Below are 20,465 nucleotides of genomic sequence, written 5' to 3' on the forward strand. Positions count from 1 at the left end.
GTTGGTCAGTTCCAGAATGGTGTCTCCCCTTTAATCCACAAGGTGCAGACTTTTCGGCAGAGAAATCTTTCACGACTGGACCATTAATGGACCGAATCATTTTTCGATTGTGTTTGTTACGTAGTTAACAAATGGTATGCTCTTTCACTTCCATTTTCTATGAGGGGAATAAAATCATCCCTGACAGGAATAAATATATTTATCCTTTGCCGGGAGGAGATTTACCTGTGGGGGGAATCCCCAGCACCCCCCATTAATTCGCGCACACTGTCGCCATAAGCTCATACTCTTAACTTCGGCTAATCAACATATATTTTCTTACGCTGAGTTGCGTCTATCCTTTTATCTTTCCCAATTCTTCTCTCTATTTCCGCCTGATATCTTCCAATTTTTCTGTCCCTTCCTCCCTTTCGCTAGTTTTCTATCACTCTATTTCTCTCTCTCGTTTCATTTATCCCTTAATCTTCCTCATCACTCCCACTTTCTTCTACTTCACTCTCTTCCCTGTATCTCATATTCTCTCTCCTCATTTCTTTCTGTTTCTCTCTCCTCTCTCCCTCCTTCCCTCCGCCTGCCACTCCCCCATTCGGCAGCGCACGGGGCCACTAAATTACATTTGAATGCAAATTGCTTCGAAACAAAGCCCCATCAGCCCCCATCTCGCTAAGTGCCTGCTCTCCCGCGCCATGGGAAATCAATAACACGCTCTTTGATTTACGCCGCTGGATTGAAAAAACACTGCATTGTTGTTTCCAGCTTTGTTGAAGGGGAAGAACGGAACGCAAATCGCGGCTTATCTTTCTCGTGCTTTATATTCATGGCACCCTCTGTGCCCGCGTAGTGCTTCTCGTCCATTCTGCCGTTTCCCTTTAAACCCTCGTTATGCAGAGATATAATCAGAAAGGGTTAATTGGCTAATGCGTGGTTATCTGCGGTTTTGAATGTGTTACCGGTGGGTCAACCGAAATTTACCCGAGCATGAGAATTGACGGAGGGTCACTCCCCTCACACTTCCTGTCCGTGTCGAACATATATTAATTTTTGTCCCTTTCGAAGGTAATTTTCTGGCCCATTAGCAACATATTATTCACTGTATAAAGTTTTACACAGTTTTAGGAACCAATCAGTGTATCAGCACAATGAATCCAGTTCCAATATCTCAGAGACAACTTCGGGTTGTAAGGGGTGCTCCTTTTTCAAGACACTAATGTCAACTCCACCTCTACGTGATAGACCCTGGACTGCAGACTTACGATGCTCTGGCGTCTGGACCCATGGCCTATAAACGTTGTGTGTTGTCCATATGTGTTTGTGAGAGTCCAATCATCTCTTTCATCTTATCATTCATCCTCATCTTCGCGGTTAGCCAAAAGTGGCAAAAATGCAAAGGAAAATTAACCAAACCAATGAATCAATCTCCAATTCAGTTCGAAAACTGCTTATTGCTGTAGAAATTTTCTTTCGGCCCGTTTAACAGTTCCTGTCAATGAACGATGAATATCACGTGATAGGAACTACTGGAAGTGCAGAAATGAAAGTTTGTTTACTGAATTACTTTCCAAACACACGCTTGCTTCAGCATATCTCCGGGGAAATAGAATTGAAAGTGACGTGGCCTGTTCATATGTGAAATGGTTTATTTCCGATGTAAGAGCATTTCCGTGGTTCGTCAGAGACTTGTGAAACTACAATGATAAGAGACTAAATCCTCTTATCAATGACTAGCTTGTTGTAGTCACAAATATCTCTACACTGAAAACAACTGGTGATCATAAAGCCGCACGCACCATGATCCCTGAAGATCCAAATCACATTCTCATCAACGTTTAACCTCAGTGGAGTTAAAATGATGTTCATTAGTCAATTTTACCTAATCATCACTGAACCTCATTGCCGCGATTGATCAAGAGTGGCATAAAAGCGACGATAAATAACACAACAAATACATTAACCCTAGCTTACCCGTGCCGTTAGGGGGGAGTGAGCTCACAGACCCAGACTTTTTGTATTACTAACATTCAAGAAAGCATCTTGTTATTGAATCACCGCTTCCTTTGTTAATTATAAAGGTGTTTATTAACATTCACCCAACCTCAAAAAAACAATATTCTTTTTTGATCAATACTTTTTTGTTTATTATGTACAGTTACATATTAATTACAATAATATCAAATATTTCTGTAATTACTAACCAACTGTATACTGTCACCGTCAGTATTGTCATGACGAAAACACACCCAAAGGGGATGTCAAGTACTGCACCAAGCAAATTTTGTCTCCCATGTACGGTCACCGGCCATAAAAATGAGACAGCTAGGACAACACACTTAACGCCTTGCAGGGAAGCGAGTATTTCAGGACCTAGCTGTCTCAATTTTTATTGCCGGTGACCGTACATTACTTTCATGTTTTTATGAACGTAAATATTAGAGAAACATTCTGAACACCTTAGGGTAGAAGGGTTGTTTTTTTTTCAATTTTTGGTAAAAATGTTCACTGTTCAGAAATTGAAAAACAAGAAGTCTAGATGTTGTGTAATTTCAAAAATGTACTTGGTATCGATATCATTGTCGATTTAAAATGTACCAACGGACAATTCTACATTAACCATTCGCTTGTTGTGTTCGGTGAGCACGAATAACTGGATTGTTTCTTTGCTCTTCCAGCAGCGAACTGCAAACACAAATTCTCCAGCGACGCGGCGAAGAACGGGACCTTCACGTCGCCCAACTACCCGAACCCGTATCCCTCGGGCAGCCACTGCAGCTACGAGTTCGAGGGCAGAGGCAAGGAGAGGGTGCAGATTGTGTTCACGGACTTCAACCTCTACCACCCGAACGACAACGCCAAAGAGTAAGTTCCTCCACAAATAGGGGTTGAATGAACGAGTAAAAATTGTTGGGTGTGTCGGCAGGTATGATAATTTTGCACGCTTCATTCAATACGGGAGCAAATGGGAGGTCGATACAAGGCCTTTAGGCTAATATCAATTAGGAGTTTTAAGAAGGTAACGCTGCGGTCTTGTAATCAAGTTGTCCGGCTTCTATTGCCGGTGCAAACACATAGCACAGAGGTTCGGATCCCACTTTAAACTATTGCCCGGTTCCGATTAGCCCTTCTGTGCATAAAGTGGACATAAATCAACAATTCTATTAAATTTGAACAATGCTTCATGATTTTGAATGAATCGTTATTATCATTAGTATTAGTAGTACTAGTCATGGGTATCGAGAAGGGGTGTAAAACTGGTCCGTCACCCCCCCCCCCTTTTTCCACTGGAAATTGACATCGTTAATTTTAAATATCAAAGAAAGCAAAAAAAAAGCTTGTTATTTTTATTGTTAATGACATAAATAAAGTTCATTTAGTTAGTATTCGAACAGAATCACTAAAGTAAACATTGAATTAGAACGAAAATATTTAGTGTAAAATATAGGAACCAGTTTATATTTTTTATATTCTACCATTAATCCAAAGAATTAATGGATCCACAACTTTCAAAATTTCAGAATATAAAGTTGTATGTCAGAGGTCAAACGACATAGGCTTGATGACTAAAATTTTCCCCTAACGTTTGTGTATACGTACAAGTTACTAACAAAATAGAATAACTATGCGTTTCAGTGCGCTAAATATATGCAATGTAAAAAAAATAATGAAAAACAATTGTGTTGGATATTCGCTCATCTGGTGGATTGACTAGAACCGATATAATAATAATTATAAATTTAGAATAAAATTGTTTATTTCTATTAGTTTGCAATAGTTATTATTCTACAGTAACAACCATACCCATTATTATTAACACTACTGTTCAAGTTTTATCAATGGGATAACCACCCATGTTCAATTTCCAGGTACCTACCTAGAGATTCCTACTCGTCTTTCCCGATGGCGTAGTGGTAACGTCGTCGCCTTGTAATCAAGGGGTCCCGGGTTCGATACCCGATGGATGCACATTGCACAGTAATTCGGAACCCACTTTAAACTCTAGGTTCAGTCCTGTTCATAAAGTGTACTCAAAACAAACGTTTGTCAATTTTTTCCAACTCAGATTGTACAGTCGCGGACATTACTGTTGTAACAGTCCCATTGAAAATCAATCGGGTCGTTACAACATAAAAATGTCCGTGACTGTACATTGGATTCTTTCTCCATTAAAAAAGGTCCCTAATCATTCGGATATTGTTGCTCTAGAAGCAGATGTATTAACAGCTCACCCAATTACCATCTGTTTACCTTCCTGACTGACGGCTAATCAGCGAGTGGTGGAAATTGTTGGAGTGCACTTCCCGACCGATACATTAGCCATGTGGGGAACGCTGCGAAAAGGCGTCATCGATTCACATCGAAGGTCCCCGTCTATAAATAGTTGATGAGGTCCCAGCACACGCGGCGGGGGCGATCTCATCAGCGGGCGGCGATTGGCCGGGAATCAACATTCGGCATCGCGGAATTATTTCGTCGGCTGATCAAAAGGCTGTCCCCCGAGAGGGAGGTCACGAGAAAAGTTTTTTTGCAGTCGCGAAATATTGTCGATTTCCATCACGTTCTGGAAATGAAAGTGCTTTGATTCTTCAGCACGTAAGAGTAGCGTCTGCTCTCGAGAACACTTATCAGAGTTTGTTGAAAGTCCACTTCATGCACAGATGGGATAATCGGGACTGCAGTGTTGCAGTTTAAAGTGGTGGATGATATATTTTAATGTAGGGCCTGATTCAGAAGTCATTTTCTCTTTCTCTATCTTTCTAACTTCCTTCTTCTGTTTGTCTCCTTCATCTATGTTGCTTTTTCTCTCTCTATTTTTATTTCTTCCTTCCTGTATTTGTATATACCTCTATTTCAATGTTTCTTTCGTCTCTTTCTACTTTATTTCTTTACTTTCTATCTCTCTCTCTCTCTTTCGCAACCTCATATATTCCTGGTTGCTTCAATTTTTCTTTATCTTTCTTTGTTTGTTTACCTTTTCCTTCTTCCTTTCTCTGCTTCTCTTTCCTTACCCCTCCACTATTATCCCTTTCTTTCTTTCTATATCTGCCTCTTCTCTCTTATTCTGTTTCTCTTTCTTTTCTCTTCTTGTTCTCTGTTTACAACGCACTTTCTTTCTCTTTGGTTCTCAATTTCTTTCAGTCCTATTTGTTGCCATTATTCTCACACTTCTTGTTGTTTTGTACCTCTCTTTCTTTCTTTCTTTCTTTCTTACCTTCTCTTCCTTTCATTCTGTCTGCTTCTCAATTTATTTGCTCTCTCTCTTTTACTCGCTCCTGCTTTCTATCTTCCTTGCCTTTCTTCTTTCTCTGTTCTGCTTTCTCACTCAACCTTTTCTTCTCTCTTTCTTCTTTATCTTTATTTATTTTCCCCTTCTTCCCCTCTTTCTACCAATTTCTTTTCTTCTTATCTCTATTTCTTTTTCTTCTTCCGTTTCTCTATGAAAATCTCATACTTAAAAATAATAAAAGTCACGTAAAATAACTTCAAGATTAACATTTTATTTTATTGTTTATCAAATCGTAACTGACTTTGTTAATTTCCGTGCTTAATAACTCAGAACACCGAGATACAGTTACTTATTTCATAAAATAAATACCAATCGTTCTTTGAATAATTTGACTGCTACCACTATTAATTTGTGACAATTTTCTAACGGCAGATGGCAGGATTTACTCTATAATATTAACAAATTAACTCTACTTACATTACAAATTCTATAAAAACACAATATTCAAACAAAAAATTGGAAATATTTCTATGTTTCAAATTTATTTTACTATAATGTACATTCTTAAAAGTTGTTTAAAGTAATGATCAGTTGACCATTATTGCATATAAATAAATAAATTGGAAAGCTTATAAATTTGTTATTTATTAATTATAATGAATATATGCACAACATAATATAACCAATGATTATATTAGGGGTGCAGAGAACTATTTTATTTATCTCCCACTCTAATTCTTACCCAATGCAACGCCAGATGCCTGAGCTTGCCTAGTGTTGACTTAACAGAGAATCAGTTTCCTCAAAATATGAGAAAGTTATTATGATTTAGTGGTTGCCGTACATAAAATGTTAATTTTGGTTGCATTTTCTATCCTAATAATGTGATCTTATGTAAAAAAAAAATAAAGGCACTCCTTGTGCCTAGCTAGTTCAATGGTGATGACTTCCTGTTATACAAACACATACTGTATTTCGAAGTAACCTTTCTCGGCAAAACAACCCAGGAATATTGTGTCACAAGAGTCGATCAAATGTTGCCAACGTTTGATGCCATTTTCAGCTCCTAAACCGCCTTTCCTCTCTTTTTCCTTTTGTATCTCTTCCTGTCTCATTCTTTCTTCATATGTTCTCTCTTTTCTTCTGCTTTTGTCTATATTCCTCTCCCTCTATCTCTTTCTTCCCCTACTTTTCCTTCCTTTCTATCCTCTCTGCTCTGTTCCAATCTCTGTCTTTTTCTTTCTGTCTTATTATGTTTGCCTATCTCTTTCATTCTCACTTTCCTTCTCTTGTTCTTTCTTCCTATATTTTCTTTTTCTTTCTGTCTTTCCTCCTTTCTCTCTTTCTCCTTGTAATTTCCTCTGTTTTTCCTTCCTTTCTTTTGAGTACACATTTACACAGTATTCGAATCTGTGACCGCTGATTTAGTAGCATGGAGAGACACCTCTATTATACAGAGCATCGACAGTTCTGGGTTCGAGTCTTGGAAAGGGTATAGGTTTTTTTAAAACTGTTTCATATTGTGACCAGGGCCTGAGTGGGACACCGGGCAAAATCCCGGTGCGCCCTTTCACTGCCCTTCCGAAAACGCACATTCTGCGCCCTATTTCCCCAGCTGCTCTCAATCGGACGCCGCTCTCTTGGCAGTCCCAGTCCGGCCCTGATTGCGACAGAAGGAAATGTCCAGTTCACACTGAATCTATCCTGCATTAACCTAGAGATAAGCTCTTTTGGTTGTTAATTTGCTGCACATTGTTGACTTATGCACACACCGCACCCTGACGTTCCTGGGTCTTTTCCAGCTGCGAGACGACGGATGCCCTGATGGCCTTCGTGTACATCGACGGCAAGATGGAGAAGATCGACAACTTCTGCGCCAGCTCCATCCCGCTGCCTCTGATGTCCAACGGCCCCCGCATGATGCTGGAGTTCAAGGGGGCGCTCTCCTCCAGATACGCTAGGGGCTTCAGGGCCATGTACAGCTTCACCAAGAGTAAGTGCGCGGGAGACTTCTTTTTGTGGGGTATACACCGCATGTCCTCTGGTTAACCTTAATCGTTAGCGCACAGCTTTTACTTTCGTCTTGTTTGTATTTATTTATGTACAGGCAGCCAGAGCGATCTCGTTGCTAACTTCAACATGACTGTGTTGAGATAATTGTTTTTAAAAAAGTGTATTCTTGCCTGTGCAACATAATTGTTTCTTTCAGTTCATGTACAATGAATTATGAACTTCACACTGTTGATTGAACATATCTACTCATAAAATACTTTCCTAGATTTATATAAGTGAACAATTTTGTGTCACTCTCGTAGGACTGCTGAAACACTGCATCTTTACTTAATAAGAAATGTATTTTAATTCCTGTGAATTTTCAAATGAAAACTAAATTATTGAAGACAAAGAGTGAAGGTAATTGACCTTTTAATATTCTAGTGGAGTTGAGGGGGAAACGTAACATTTAAAAGAGAAATTAATTGTTTTTGGTGTCACAGGTGGGACACAATACAAAACATGAAACGATGACTTCTTAATCATTTTACACAATTCGATATACGTAGTTCATAAATGTTTTGAAATATAACACGAAAATGAAGATATAACTATGCAAGATGAAGTTAACTAATTACCCGTTCCGTATATCGGAGACACATTAAAATCGGATATTTTGTGTTTCGCTTGGTTCGTATTTAGCAATTGTGTATTGCGGAACACAGTTCAAGGTGCCATTATGCTTTTTACACGAAAACAAGCACATGTCTACTAAAATAACGCATTTTTCTAAGTATTTTCTAAGTACTACCGAACGCACGTAACGGTGCAATATTTGTGAATGATATTGCGAATGATATTGCGGCTTTTGTTTTAGAATATCAGTGTTTCCAACTACATTATGCAAGAAAATTGCTATGTTCCACGAATTATTGTGTTTTTGAAATTATACTTTCAAGTCACGAGACATGCACAGTTCGGCAGGTTAGGTTAGGTTATGTTACGTTAGGTTAGGCTAGGTTAGGTTAACATAGTAAAAAAGAGGCAAGTTTATTAAATGAAAAGTGATTATTTCTTGTTCTGCAGCATTCTACGGTGAAGTTTTCAGTTTCCGCAGCATTTCGTACTCTGCTGAAACGAGTTTTCGTAAATATTTTTCCTTAGTAAAAATGAAGAAATGTGTCTCCGATATACGAAACCGTTACCGTTCACTATTACCTGTATTCCTGTTTCGTTACATGCTTCTTCTTCTATATTATTTTTGGCTCACACCGCGTATTTTTTGCGATTTCTAGCCAAAGTTGCCGAGTTTTGTTGATGAATAACTCACTTTCTTCGAAACACTTATTGAGTGCTGTAGTTCATTCTGTTCTTATTATATAACTACTTTGCGAGGTCTTTTGGATTAAAATTATAGTGAGGGTCTTGGCTGTTTAGATTGTACGTACACCTACGTTTTCTAGCGAAACTATAAAGTACCCAAATAACTGCAGTACGAGCTTCAGATATTGATGTAGATAAGGATATCGGAAATGGAACCTGTGCGTGTTGTAAGTTTTTATATAAATAGTCGCGGTGTTGTTGCCTTTAGTGACATTCAAAAAATAAATGGTTGAGTGTTTGATTGGCTTCTTCGCACTGACAGGAAGTTGATGGCACAACCTTTAAACGAGCCAAATGTTGGTTTACTAATACATGGCCTGTACACAACCACTGCCCGAGATAGCTTCATGTTTTGGTAACAAGCTCTATGATTTCTGACTTTAGCATGCCACTTATAGGATGTGGTAGTTTTGGAGCTCTATTTTGCACCACTCCTCCCACTCCTCGAAGAGGTGTTACATATTCCTGGGTTCTCGCTTTTTTTTGCGTTTGCATCTACTACAGAGTGTCCGAAAAGTCACGCAACCCGGTGTTTACGACCGTATAACGGAATAGCGAAACGGAATGAGAAGAAACGCTTTCTGCCAAGAGAATGCCCTGTATATTGGAAAAATTTAGACAGACAAAGATATGTAAGAACATGCATGTTTTAATAACAAATAAGCAAGTGTTGCCAAAGGCGTTTTTTTTTTTTCAAATCGTGTGTATTGATGCACAGAACTCACTGAGGTAAATTATTGCAACATTTCACAATACCAACAAACAATTTGGATGGCCATCTATTGAATTTGACAGAAAAAGAAATTTGATGAAGTTTCAAAAACATTGCATTGCAATATATAAATTACTTTCATTCCTTTTTGTCGTGCAGAAAATCAAGTATTCAAATGTTGTTAACTTGTAAGCAGCACTGCCTGTTCTCGACAAAGCCTGCAAGACGCTCAATGCTACAGTGAGGATTAAGGAGTGGATAATTCTTAGTAGAGGAGCGCATGATATATGGCATAACACTCAGCCGAAAATATTGACTTATCTTGTGGTCATGAAATTTTTTTAATTTCATTGTACGACGGAACATAAAATGCACAGCCAACTCCATCAGTGGATTTTGAACCGTCGGTGTATATAATAGTCAACTTAGGCCTCAATTCTTTATAATTCTCATGTCTGCCGTGCTCATCGTAGTGTATCTCTACACGTGGTTCAATAGGAATTGTCAGATGAGAGATGAGTGGTTTGTTTGGTTACATGCACTATTATGTAATGACTATTGATTTTTCGTTGCTATAGCAACGTCAGAATTCCAAATGTTACATCATTTATACAGCGTTTAACTCAAGCTAACAACAAAATATAATTAACGTTGCACGAAGTAATTACTATACTTTTTTTAGCTGTTGATATAGAAAGTAAGTTGTGTAACATGAAATTAATAATTTTAATAAACATATAATCATATTGTACGGATCCACGGGACAAAAGAAAAGGAAATCAAAAAGTAATACTTGATTTTTTATCCAAATAACAAGTCTATATTGTTGAATGACAAAATAGAATATAGTTGCAGCATTTCATTTATTTCAAAAACTGAGATTCAGGGGCACTTGACATGGAGTCCCATGAGTAAAGCTGAAATTTTGTGGAAATAAAAAATAGTGCAGTGTAACGTGTTGTTCTTTGGGTGTAACTGTTAACGAAACCACCCTGTTTCAGATTTCGGCGTGACCGCGGGGAGGCAGCTGTTCACCCACCCTTGCGCTTTCGAGTTCAACAGCACGGAGACGACCAACGGAACGTTCTCCAGCCCCAACTACCCCGGCTTCTACCCCCGAGACACGGAGTGCCACTACTTCTTCCACGGGAGGGCCAAGGAGAGGGTTCACCTGCACTTCACCTACTTCGACGTGGAAGGACTGCCCCCGTACGTAGCACAGGGTGGACTTTTCCCATTTAAAGAAACGAATTCTTGGTCCTCGCTTTCATCCCCGACTTCTCTAGTCCCGCCACTAAATTGAAATGTGAAATGGGTGAGAAGGGGTTTATCTTTTGGCGCAGTGGAAGAAAAATGTACAGGACAACCTAAGTTAGATGCTTCTGTTAAACAAAGTATGACTTTACTTCAATGCCTACCAGTAGCGGCGATTGGGTGCCAAAACTGAAGGGAGGGGGTGGGGCAAGGACAGTTTACTTTCTCTTGGTAGATAAAGCTTAGCATTAAGATGCTATAGTACGGGGTAAAAACTGGCTAAAAGTGGGGGGAAAAGTCCCCCTAATCGCCGCCACTGGCGATCAATATTCTAATATACTCTTGACAAAAAGTTTGAAATATTATTATATTAGGCAATAGGTGATAGGGCACCGTGGCGGAGTGGCTAGCATCCGGGTTCGAATCCTGGCCTGGGCAAGGATGTTTGTGATTGTCAATTCATCAATTTCATCATGTCATCACTCATCCCCATCTTCGCAAATTAGCCAAAAGTGGCACAAAAAGCGAAGTAAAATAAATCAAATCAAACCAATAGGTGATAGGCACGGTGGCATATTTCGGCGAAAACACAAGAAGGTCCAGCAGACAGACAGGTACCATATGTTGTTGCATTCCAAGGCTGTGTCCATCACCTAATGCCTATGTGAGAAGGGTATAACAATGTACTAACAACATTGCTAGAAAACAACCAGAACAACCTCATGTGTGACCCTTAACCTATTGAATTATTCCATTAAATTGTCTGTCCTTAACAACAGTCTGAGGCATAGGTGGATCTAGGAGGAGTACAGAATATGTTGTAAGTAGCCCTATATGAGATATGCAGATTTCTCTAGATATTAAACACAGCTTATATACGTATGTGCTTAAATATATATTAAAATCAGGATAATTACCAGGGTTCGTTGTAGGTCCAATTTGTGGTCAGATAAACTAATTGGGGCTGGACCTTCAAGGAGGGATTCAACCCACTGTTCCTCCACCAGGGAACGAACCCGGGACCCTTTGATTATGGCGATATCATTACTAAAGCTTTTTGAAGTAGTTCTACTTTATGTGTATATAATAAGCACTACATACAGGTCGTCTTCAAATATTTAAATTAAAATTAGTTAGTTTACATATTAGTTTATTTATAGAATGAAGTCATGAAGTGATATATTATTTTACATGAAGCAGTGTGAATTCACTGCAGCGCACAGTGGGCGAGAATTCTGAAAATGGGGACAAAAATCTGAATTGGTGAATAGGGATACTTTACGCTGTCAGTACAGGGTGGTCCAAAAGTCGCAGTACAGCCTATTATTTCAGAAGTTGTAAGGAAAATGAAACATTTGAATACACCAATGTAAATTGGGTATGAGGGCCCAACTTTTGGGGGCATAACACAACAATGGCCGCCATTTTGAAATCCGCCATTTTGAATTGCCGTCCATTCTTTTTAATGACCCCATTCCCACTTAAAAAAAATGGAAGGCAATTCAAAATGGCGGATTTCAAAATGGCGGTCATTGTTGTGTTATGCCCCCAAAAGTTGGGCCCTCATACCCAATTTACATTGGTGTATTCAAATGTTTCATTTTCCTTACAACTTCTGAAATAATAGGCTGTACTGCGACTTTTGGACCACCCTGTATTTCTAAAAACATTATATAATACATAAAAACCATAAAATGATTGAAATTCTGTAATTATTCACATAATGACGGTGCAACGTTTTCTGTACAAAGAATGCCCCGTGCTCATGTACTGAGATATACTACAGTTTGCAACATCACATAAACTCAGTTAAATCCTCTGTTTGTTGACAAGAAAGCACTAATAAATTATTCCTCGTGGTCCAGTCGGTATAGCGTCTGACTGCCAAGCGGGGACTCGGGTTCGATTCTCGGCGTGGGTGATCTAGGGTCGGAATTGTTTCCGGCCTTGTTCCTGCATAAAAACGGATCTGGGGTTCACGCACAACATGTAATAAATGGGTACCTGAAGGCACACCGGAATGGGAAGGGAGCAGTGTGGTTGTCATCGCATTACCTCCACAATGAGTGAGATAGATCATCATTAATTGTGCAGTCTCAACATTCCCCTATATTCCTTCATGGCACGGTGCAGGGTCTACGGAGAATTTCACCTACCTGACACTATGAAATATATATGTTCAGATACTGACTGAGAGAAACCTTAATCTCCACTTTCACAGTTAGTAGTGGATAGATTTTCATTCGTCAGGCAGAATGCTGGGGTTCGTCTGACACTCAGTGATGTCGAGCAAGTGAGTGATGTCTTTTAAGAACGAACATTATTTTTTAGGAGGCAAAAACCGGAGATTTGTTATTAGTGGATCAGATGAGATAAGCAGATCATGCATAAGATCATCGTTGATATAAATTCGGGAGCTCGCTCGGGAAAGTCACTCTTTTAATGTTCTGGAGATTCTTGCTTCTTGAGCCTCATCCCGGAGCTACCGAATGGAAGAACAGCTTCCGCTCTGGCATCTGGACCGTGAAAGAAGATGTTGTGTACGCCATCGGGCATATAACACCACACACATTATACTACTAGAAGTTTCGCAGTTTCCAACGCACATTCACAAAAACTGTGGACGTTCGGACGGTGACTTCACGATTGTGTTTACAAAATAGTTGCATCGTTTGATTAACACCTCGTTGATGCCGGTGATTTCGACTGGCTTGCTTGGGATTCTGAATGAATTGATCTGTTGTCTTCCCGTTATTAGAGGAGCCACTACCATCTAGTTTGCACTTGTCAATGGCAATGTCCATGAAGCGTTTGAATTTCTCCTGGTCGTTTGGTTTTCGGACATTCGTTTGTGCTTTGTCTTCTCAACAAGTCTCCTCCCTCTTGAATTCGATTCGATACGACATGTGAAAGAAGAACTCAAGAATCAAATCATGTGCACGTAGGATCGACAATCAGAACTGAGTATTTGTCGCTCTACGAGTGATCTTGTCAAAATTGTTCTAATTTCTGTTCGCCAAGCTCCACAAATGCAACACACCTGAGCAGATGATGTACCGCTCACTTTGTTGCAAAACTAATATGTGAAAAACTGTCAGATCTTCCAGAATGCCAGTTGAGAAGTATGTAGGACCTAGATGCTGTATCTGGTCTCCAGTGAATCCTGATTCTGCTAGGTTTACGTTAAATTCTGCTTTCTACTCGTAATGCAATTCTGTTTCAACGCAGACTTCTTTGTCATCGTGAAGTCGTATGCAACTGCAATTCCTCTTACATTTCGTAAGTGCGAATAGGCAAGAGTTGGCAACCAATTTTCTCTTGGTTGCATTTGTATGACCCGTTGAATCATTCGGCATAAACATCTTCATCCCACCTCATCCCACAAATTTGAAAGTCAAAGGGAAGAAACATACGTCATTGCAACTCAGCTGAAAACGGCAGCGTATGAACCTGCTTGTATATAACAAAGCCCACAATTCAGTAAATATAATTCTTACTCCACCCACAGAAAGTACATACCTTGACGATATGTAGAATATGTGCCACAGATGCCCACACAGATAACGTTGTGACAATTCAACACCAGTCGGAATGGGTGAAACTGTGCGCGAGACGTTTGTGAAATGGCAAATGGATGGGTGTGGCCCACCTTAAATCGTCATTTACGTTAACGCCCGGATGGAACTATTTGCGTTTTGAGGCAGCCCCATAATTGTTCTACAGGTACCTAATGGTTTAAAGGCTCTGATTTCAAGTAGGAATTTCGATTTTTGTCCCCAATTTCAGAATTCTGGCCCACTGTGCAGCGTCAACATTCTTATAGAGAAACAATAATTTAGAGACATTGATTAGCCTGCCATAAGTCTTGGTTTTAACCTTCAAGATGTTATTGCTCTAAAGTAATAATACGAAATATATAAATTGTTTTTTTTTTTTTAATTTTGATAATGTTTTCATCGTGATTATATAGGACACTTGTACTTCTGAATCAGGAACAAAAATCCCTGATTTTTTAAAACTTGTGGAAACTTTTGGTCATAGGTCCCGCATATATTGTATACCCCAGACCCCGCACCTACCTATACTCTGTTCCGGCTATCTCTGGAGCAGGCGAACTAAAACAAGTCTCTGCGCAAGGAGACGTGAGACGGCCCCACCAACGAACACGTGAGAGGAAATGTGATTGCGTCGAGGGGGGAAGCCTTTAGCTTGTATTACTTCGCTCTGCCCACTCGATTCGCCCCCTTTTCTGCCGCCGTGCGCGGCCTTACTCCTGAGATGGCCGGGACAGAGTATAGGGCCGGCCCTGCACACACACACTGATTGACTGGATATGTAACAAGGTAATAATTGAGAAGCGTGCAAAGCTCTGTTGGCGAAAGTTTGTTACTCTGCATAATAGCGTTTGGTCAACCAGCAAAGACTGTTTCCTTTCCGCCAGGTGCGAAGAGGACTCCGCCAGCGACTACGTGGAGTTCTCCAACTTTATGACGACGGACAGGAAGTACGCTCGGGACTGCGGCCAGAAGAAGGAGTTCGAGATCCAATCGGACAAGAAGTTCTTCCGGGTCACCTTCAAGTCCAACGACAGGCTGGACGGGACGGGCTTCCAGGCCGCCTACCAGTTCCTGGACACGGACGTCGACACGTACACCATCAGACCTATACAGGGGGACGTCTCTAGCGCGCTGGAAGGTAAAAATATTAGTTTCGATTGGTTCATTGTAATTAATATTGTGTCAGCACCCGTCACACTGTACGCGATGCAGCCCTTTACAATAACTCCGAGGACATGTTTTAAGGTTCCATAATGCTTGTCCAGTCTTACGGCGGGTGCCCTACATGCTGTCAAGAGAAGTGGAGAGCGGGGAAGCGACCAATCCAGCGCGATAAGAAACGCAGGAGCCTGTAGAACGAGGTGCACGTAGTACTTTCTCCCGCCGCGTCGTAACTCTTAGTGCCACCAAGGGTGGATAAAAAACACTTTTGCTGATTTTTTTTATCTAAATCGATTTTTTTAGAAAAAAGCAGTCTTTAGATTACTTGTATGTTTTTTGGCGCCATACGTATAGATATCTGTTTTTTATAGAAGGGCTTTCTTCTGATAAACAGCCCTGTAAAATACTTCAAGTTTGATTATATATAAGTTTGTATTTGTGAGGGGTTCCAAAACTTTCTCGTTCCACGGCGCCCTTATGGTTTGACATTTTTCCGCGGCGCTCAAGTCAGAATGTAGGCCTATCCAACACTTGCAACTCTCAGTTAGTGTGGTTAGGTTGCTCCTATTAGGTTAAAAATATAAACACATATTTCAAATTCAGAAACATTTTACATGTAAAAAGTACTAAATAAGCATATACCGGTTGGTCCAAAAGTTCCGGAACGGTCACATATCGTGAAAAATACACATCGAATCTGAAAACGAAAAAATACGTGTTTAATATGTGAAAGAAAACTATTCAATTATCAAACTTGATTCCCCACCCCCGCCCCCTGTGGGTGTGGCGGGGAGCAAATCTGAAATTTTAAATAGAAACCCCCATTTTGTATTGTAGAATCGGAAAGAGGACTTCATTCCGAGTCCAACGAGCTATCAACCATCCTCCTAGCTCAAATAGGAACGGAGATAATACGATTTTAAATTTTCGCTATATATAAAAAAAAAAAAAAAAAAAAAAAAAAAAAAAAAAAAAAATCAAAGGGACGCTCTACCCCTAATTGAGCTAGAGTGAAGGCGATTGCAGCTTCTGAATCTGCACGTCAAGACCTTTCAATAGAGCATATGGAAGGTGGGGGTCCTGTTTCCGATTCTACAATACAAAATTGGGGTTTCCATTTAAAATTTCACAGTTGCCCCTGCCCCACCCCCAGGGGGCTGGGGTGAGGAATCAAGTGTGATATCATTGAATAGTTTTCTTTCACTTATTAAACACGTACTTTTTTCACTACTGTATATATATGAACCTACTATGTTGAGTGTGTTAATGAAACTATAATAATTTCAATAACTTTTCTTGGAGTAAAAATAAAACATTCTGCATGTACTCGGTAATTGTAACTTAAAATATTTTTAGTCTGAACATTGGCAATTTCTTTTAATGTGCAAAATATCAGCTGCCATGTTTATTTACAGTTTACTGACATTGACACTATTTATGGTTTAACATGGATAGTATTTTGCATATTTTTCTACACAAAATGTTTGCTGTTTTTACCCATAAAATTTATTGAATTTTAAATCAAGATAATTTAAGCGTGTTTACAGTTTACATTTCCTTTCGTATGAGCTTCACCCCATCAGGACATATATATTTTGTTTCCTTTCTTTTCCTTTCTTAGAGCCTAATAAACACCATTCAATGATTACGTCATTAATGTACTTCCACCAAAAGTGATTCTAATGGCTACAAAATTCTCATGTACGTTATTCCATAAATTATTTCTTAACGTGATTTAAATCGCGATTTAAATCAACCTGAGTCCCCGTAGCACATCGCGCTACGACGCCAGGGGTCCCGGGTTCGAATCCTGGCCTGGGCATGGATGTTTGTGAGTGTCCATTCATCATATCATCACTCATCCCCATCTTCGCAATTTAGCCAAAAGTGGCACAAATGCGAAGTAAAATAAAGCAAATCAGTCAATCAATTACATCAACATAATTTAAATGAATCCACGTTGGTGCCACCGCTGTTGCCTGGTTGGTCTGCAGCGTATTCCCCGTTCCCCACTTCCCTTGCCAGCATGTAGGTCGCCCGCCGTAAGATTAGACGAGAGCTATAGCAGACAGATATCTGAAAGTGCTAAAGTTGCAAAAGCTATGTGAATTTACTACCTTGATGATTCAGAAAATCTCAAACATCCAAGAAAATGTATAAGACAGACACAAATTTATAAGAGATGTCAGCTGTTATTTGCAGCAGTGAATGATGAAGGGTCACTCACAAAGAACACCCATGGCCAGTCCCTAGTAACCTTCTACATATAAAGTGGACTCAGAACAAGAAATCAGACAGACCTTCTGAAAAGTTTAAACCCATAGAAACCAGAACGACACAAGATAAGCCCGTCCCCACAGAGGATTATACTGCCTTTGAACACGGACGCCAGAGCCTCGCTAGTAGTTTGCCTTTTGATTTATTAGAAATTCAGTTTGCTGACTTATGCTACGACACGCTGCACACTCTGCGCGCACACTAAGAATCCTTAGGTCAAAGGATTTTATTTTCAAATATGTTCCTCTTTTAATGACAAATCAACCAATAAAAAAATATTTTTGAACCTTGGGTATTCAGATTTTTAAAATCTTTTGTTTATTCATTGTACCTATCGAGAGGACAAAAACTGCCAAATTTCCGATTTCTTGAGCTCTTAGTTTTTGAGTTATCGACTTTCAAAATAGCAAAAAACTCAAAATTTGACGACATTTTGAAATCTTTAAACAACTATAGATAAAAGACTATTTGACTTAGAGAGCTGAAATTGGTGTCATTCTCTTCTCTTCTGCTTTTAATGAGCTATAATTTGAAATTCAACATGACTGTCATATTCAAATTTTCTAATTTTTCAAACACCCGAAAAAAAAGTTTTTGTGAAAATCTCAAAAACATCCATTTCAATTTCTTTGGAAAAAAATGTTTTGAACATATCACTTGAGTATTGGTGTGCAAAATTTCATAATGGGACGGCAATGGATTCCTGTGACAAGTCATGTTGCATTTCAAATTATAGCTCATTAAAAGCAGAAGAGAATGACACCAATTTGAGCTCTCTAGGTCAAATAGTTTTTTATCTACAGCTGTTTAAAGATTTCAAAATGTCGTCAAATTTTGGCATTTTTGCATCTTTGAAAGTCAATAACTCAAAAACAGAAAGCCCAAGAAATCTGAAAATTGGCAGACTTCGTGAACGTTACTGGTACTACCACTGTACCAAAAATTATTAATTTCTGAGATATCAACGTTCAGACCTTTTGGTTGATTTGACCCGTAAGGAAAACCAAGTTTCAAATCTATATAACACTACAGGCAAAATTACTGTTTTGCATATTTAAACTTATAGTTTCCTAGATATTATACGAGAAGATAAAAGTTTATGAAAAGTAACACGCATTTCCTGAATTGTCTGTTTTTTCTCTCTCTCTCTCTCTCTCTTTAATATAATTTTCAGTTCTTAGTATTAATCCTTATTATTCAGACATGTAATATACTTTTTCTCCTTTCAGGTTGCAATACTATTGTTTTTCTACTGTTAACGTGGCTTCTGTATCTTGTCCAATAAAAGAATGAACGGTGCCGTTGAAGGACACTGTGCAGTACACACTCAAGTGATTCACCTGTGCATCACTCTAGTCCCTGGGAGCCCTTTCACTCTCTTCAGTCGCCGGGAGAAGACATGTGACGTCATCAAGGGCAATCTATCATTTTTAGTGATGTAAATCAAATGTTGAGGTTAGAATCGTAACCACCACTGCAGCCTTAGGATTACTTACAACAAAATGCTCAACTGTCTCTCTTTCTCTGCCTTATCTAAGGTATCCGTGACATAGGACGCCATTTTTATGGTTTTTGGGTACATTTTGCACTATCGTCCTCGACAGTGTTTAGTGAGTTAGTTCCTGTTATTAAGTTGGAATAAGATTTCGGCTGTAGTTCCCATTACCTCAATACTAACTGTAAGTTGCCTTCAGAATTGCTTTCTGCTGATGTGAAGAGTAACTTGATTTTTTCAACATTGTCCGAGTAGCTCCTCCCCCCCCCCCTTTCCCTCTCTGATTGTCTGTCTCTACACCTCAACCCCCACCTCATCTCCCATTCTCCTTTAGTTTCTCATATGCTCCCACCTTAAATTTCAGCATTGTCCATCTCCGGCTCATTCTGCCTTCTTTTTGTCCTTGATACGTATTTTCTCTTTATCTCTCTTTATCTGTCTGTCTGTCCCTTTCTCTTCCTTCATACCATACGTGTATTCCTTTCCCCGTCCTTCCTTCCTTCCTTTTCATTCCACATATCTCCTCACTATCTCTCTCTCTCTTCTAATTTCTTTCTATCTCACCCCCCTCTCTCTCTTACTCTATCCATATTTTCCTCTATTCTCTTCCTCTCTCTTTCTATGGCTATTCTCTCTCTCTCCCTTCCTTCGTGGCTTCTATCATAACCAGCCTCCTCTATTCCTCAGCAACATCATCCATCAGTCTTCATCTTCCTTTCTTTCTTAAAATAGATTTCTCCACAATATTCTTTTAGGCATTTGGTTCTCTTCGGTCCTCTTCTGTTTATATACATAACCATTTTCTATAATGTCATTTTCAATAATGTCAATGCATTTATTTTCTGTGTTCATTGCATTCTCTAATTCCTAAACATATCTTCCTCAATATTTTCAATTCAAATGCTTTTAGAACTTCTTGTTTGCAGTGTTGGGTTTACTTTGCACGGTCATCTGCCTGCAATTTAGAGGAATGAATATTATGTTTCTAAAATGGTTAAGAAATCTGGAGAAAATATACTCTACTCGTATGGGAGAAGCATCAGTCGCTAGGCCATGAAGTCTTACATTCTGTATTTTAAAAGCATCGTCTATTGAGATAATTTTCAACTTCACAAAAGTCAGCATCAACAAATATGCAAAGATTAATCCGAGTACGTAAATATATAATTAAACACCTAAAGATGTATAATTCCATGCAATAAGTTGTTATTTTTGGTTTGATCTGTGAAATGCTGGGAGAGAAATTTTACTTGTGTCCGGGTACTCTCCCACAAACTTCTTGCTTATATTTTGAGCTTCCAAACATACACTTCAATGTGCAATATGTACCTATGGTTCTCAGCAGTGGCGGCGATTCGGTTCCAAAATTGAGGGGGCAAGGTGCCAAAACTATGGGGGGGGGGGGTTAGATAAGGT

At 39.3% G+C, this 20,465-nt stretch overlaps 1 protein-coding gene across 1 annotated transcript in view; it reads left to right on the forward strand.

The window, feature by feature from the left end:
- Nucleotides 1-19,550, forward strand: part of LOC146003616 (suppressor of lurcher protein 1-like) — a 445,888-nt gene extending 426,338 nt beyond the window's left edge. Inside the window, exons 10-14 of the mRNA XM_083141931.1 lie at nt 2,667-2,853; nt 7,021-7,211; nt 10,307-10,514; nt 15,001-15,254; nt 18,784-19,550. Coding sequence (XP_082998057.1) covers nt 2,667-2,853; nt 7,021-7,211; nt 10,307-10,514; nt 15,001-15,254; nt 18,784-18,839 — 896 coding nt within the window. The 3' untranslated portion in view covers nt 18,840-19,550. The remainder of the gene's footprint in view (nt 1-2,666; nt 2,854-7,020; nt 7,212-10,306; nt 10,515-15,000; nt 15,255-18,783) is intronic.
- The last annotated feature ends 915 nt before the right edge of the window (nt 19,551-20,465 follow it).

The sequence above is a fragment of the Lepisma saccharinum genome, chromosome 20 (assembly GCF_977018435.1).
Source record: "Lepisma saccharinum chromosome 20, izLepSacc3.1, whole genome shotgun sequence".
Taxonomy (NCBI): domain Eukaryota; kingdom Metazoa; phylum Arthropoda; class Insecta; order Zygentoma; family Lepismatidae; genus Lepisma; species Lepisma saccharinum.